Here is a 2,624-nt window from a genome sequence, read left to right as displayed (position 1 = left end):
AAAATGAATCTTCGTAGCTAGCTCCTTATTACCATCTTGTTTTTGAATCTGAAGGTTGACCAATACTGCCTCCATACACATCCCCATATCTCCAAATAAATTTTCCTCAGAAATATATATACCATACACACGTAGCAACTTGTATATATATTTATTGCTAAGCTAAAAACTATATTCTCTACTTTACTAGCAACTATAATACGTAATTATCTCTCTCATTTACTATTTCAACTGAAATATATCTCATAAAAACAGTATTTATAATCGGTGCAGTGGTTTATTTAATTTTATAAAGTAAACATTAATATGTTTCAATTGGTATAAGATTATATATATAAAGAAATTAGTAATATTAATTACAAATAATAATAATAATAATAATAATAATAATAATAATAATAATAATAATAATAATAATCTAAAAACATAATAAGTTTCCATCAAAGTTATTTCCTTGATTTATGTCCATCTTTTTGTATGCTAATAAATGTATACATTTTACTTTAAATGTTTCACAGTTCAATGTTATTAGACAAAACTACTTTTACACCGTTATAACACTGTTTCGTTACTTTTTAATTATAACATTGGTTACTCCATCATTATTACCATGCACCTATATCTATTATATATTTTTCCTATTCTTCGATTATCATTTTATTAAAATCATTATATAATTAATTTAATAGTTGATTATATTTTATTTTGATTTCTATGAATGATAAATTGTATATGTGTGTATAAAATAGTAAAATACATATATTATTTGTGTATATAATTCGAATTATAATTTTTAATTATTTATATTTATCAGTGCTTTAATATTGGACATAAAACTTCGTGCATTGCGCGTACAAAATGCTAGTAGTAATAATAATGTACATGTTTTATGTGTGTATAAAAATTCTCTTATATATATTTTTTAGTCTGTATATTCTAAAAATAGAAAAATTGTTAATCCAAGATTCCAAGTGGAAGGCATAGAAGTAAAAGGTAGCGAGTATTATAGAAGTTCCCGTGTATGTCAATAAAAGCCTACTCAGACTGCTTTTCTGGATCTATCTCAAATCTACCTCTTTCTATATATAATTCTATCTTTCATTTCTCAAATTTCATTTTAATTTCATTTTAACAAACAAAACAATGGATTCAAATGAGAGCTCATGTAGCGACTCTACGTCGCTGGCGCCACCTTCAACCTCCATTATTTCCCCGGCGTCACAGTCGCCGGAGAATCTCCGGCGATTGGGAAGCGGCGTGAGCGCAATCACAGAGGTGGAATCACCATCCCGGAAGCTCCAGTCTTCGAAATTCAAAGGCGTGGTTCCCCAGCCCAACGGCCGGTGGGGGGCTCAAATCTACGAGAAGCACAAACGGGTGTGGCTGGGGACCTTCAACGAAGAAGACGAAGCCGGCCGCGCCTACGACGTCGCCGCCCAGCGCTTCCGCGGCCGCGACGCCGTCACCAACTTCAAGCCCTTGTCGGAGACCGAAGACACCGCGGCGCTGTCGTTCCTGTTGTCGCGGTCGAAGGCGGAGATCGTCGACATGCTCCGGAAACACACTTACGCCGACGAGCTAAGCCGCCGGAGAAGTTTGGAGCACTGCGAGGCCGAGAAGTGGAAGAAAATGGGCGGCGGAGGAGAGCGGCTTTTCGAGAAAGCCGTGACCCCGAGCGACGTGGGGAAGTTGAACCGGCTGGTGATCCCGAAGCAACACGCCGAGAAGTACCTGCCATTATCGCCCACTACTACCAAGGGAGTTGTCCTAAACTTGGAGGACCAAAACGGGAAAGTGTGGCGATTCCGCTACTCCTACTGGAACAGCAGCCAGAGCTACGTGCTGACCAAAGGGTGGAGCCGATTCGTGAAGGAGAAGGGGTTGAGAGCCGGCGACGTCGTCAGCTTCCGGAGGTCCACCGGAGAAGATAAACGCCTCTACATAGATCGGAAGTCCCCCCGGAGTGGGGTCCACTCGCCGCCGCCACCTGTCAAAACGGTGAGGCTCTTTGGAGTCAACATATGTAGTAACACGGTGCCACCTGTGAGCAGCAATGGCGGCCGGAAGAGGATGGGGGAGCCGGAGCTGTTATTGCCATTGGAATGTAGCAAGAAGCAAAGGGTTATAGATGCATTGTGACAATTAGGCTTTTGTTATGTTTTGTTTTCTTGTTTTGTTTTTTTTTTTTTTTTTTTCCATAATTTTAGACTCTTTTTTGTTTTTTTAGATGGTGGGGAAATGGCGGGACCCCGGTATATGGGCATGCAACGAGTTGTGAAGTTCAATTGTATATAAGTGATCAAAAGTAGATTAAACAAAACTAATTAAGTGAATGAAATAGAAAATTTAAATATAATTTTTTTAAACACTAATGATTCTTTACAAGATAGTATATGTTCAATTCTATACTTTCTCAATTTTTTTCGGCCTAAAGAACCAATGTCCCCCACCACCTTTGATTAGACCCACTATTTGAAATGGTAACAGATCAGATGTGCTATGATACTACATAGTAGTTGGTACGAAATTTAAATATATTTAAGTGTGGTTACTTGTATTTAAATTTTGATGTAAACATAAAAAAGAAAATTATTTTTAATAATCTTATATATACTGTAGAAACA

General features: G+C 37.5%; 1 protein-coding gene across 1 annotated transcript; it reads left to right on the top strand.

The window, feature by feature from the left end:
- Window positions 1-1,059: 1,059 nt before the first annotated feature.
- Window positions 1,060-2,320, top strand: LOC109164074 (AP2/ERF and B3 domain-containing transcription repressor RAV2-like). Its single transcript, XM_019312830.1, has one exon. It carries the CDS (start codon window positions 1,144-1,146, stop codon window positions 2,137-2,139), a length of 996 nt encoding a protein of 331 aa, XP_019168375.1. The 5' UTR covers window positions 1,060-1,143; the 3' UTR covers window positions 2,140-2,320.
- Window positions 2,321-2,624: the final 304 nt, after the last annotated feature.

This window comes from Ipomoea nil, unplaced genomic scaffold (genome assembly GCF_001879475.1).
Source record: "Ipomoea nil cultivar Tokyo-kokei standard unplaced genomic scaffold, Asagao_1.1 scaffold3056, whole genome shotgun sequence".
NCBI lineage: Eukaryota > Viridiplantae > Streptophyta > Magnoliopsida > Solanales > Convolvulaceae > Ipomoea > Ipomoea nil.
This window is presented reverse-complemented; position numbering and strand designations above follow the sequence as displayed.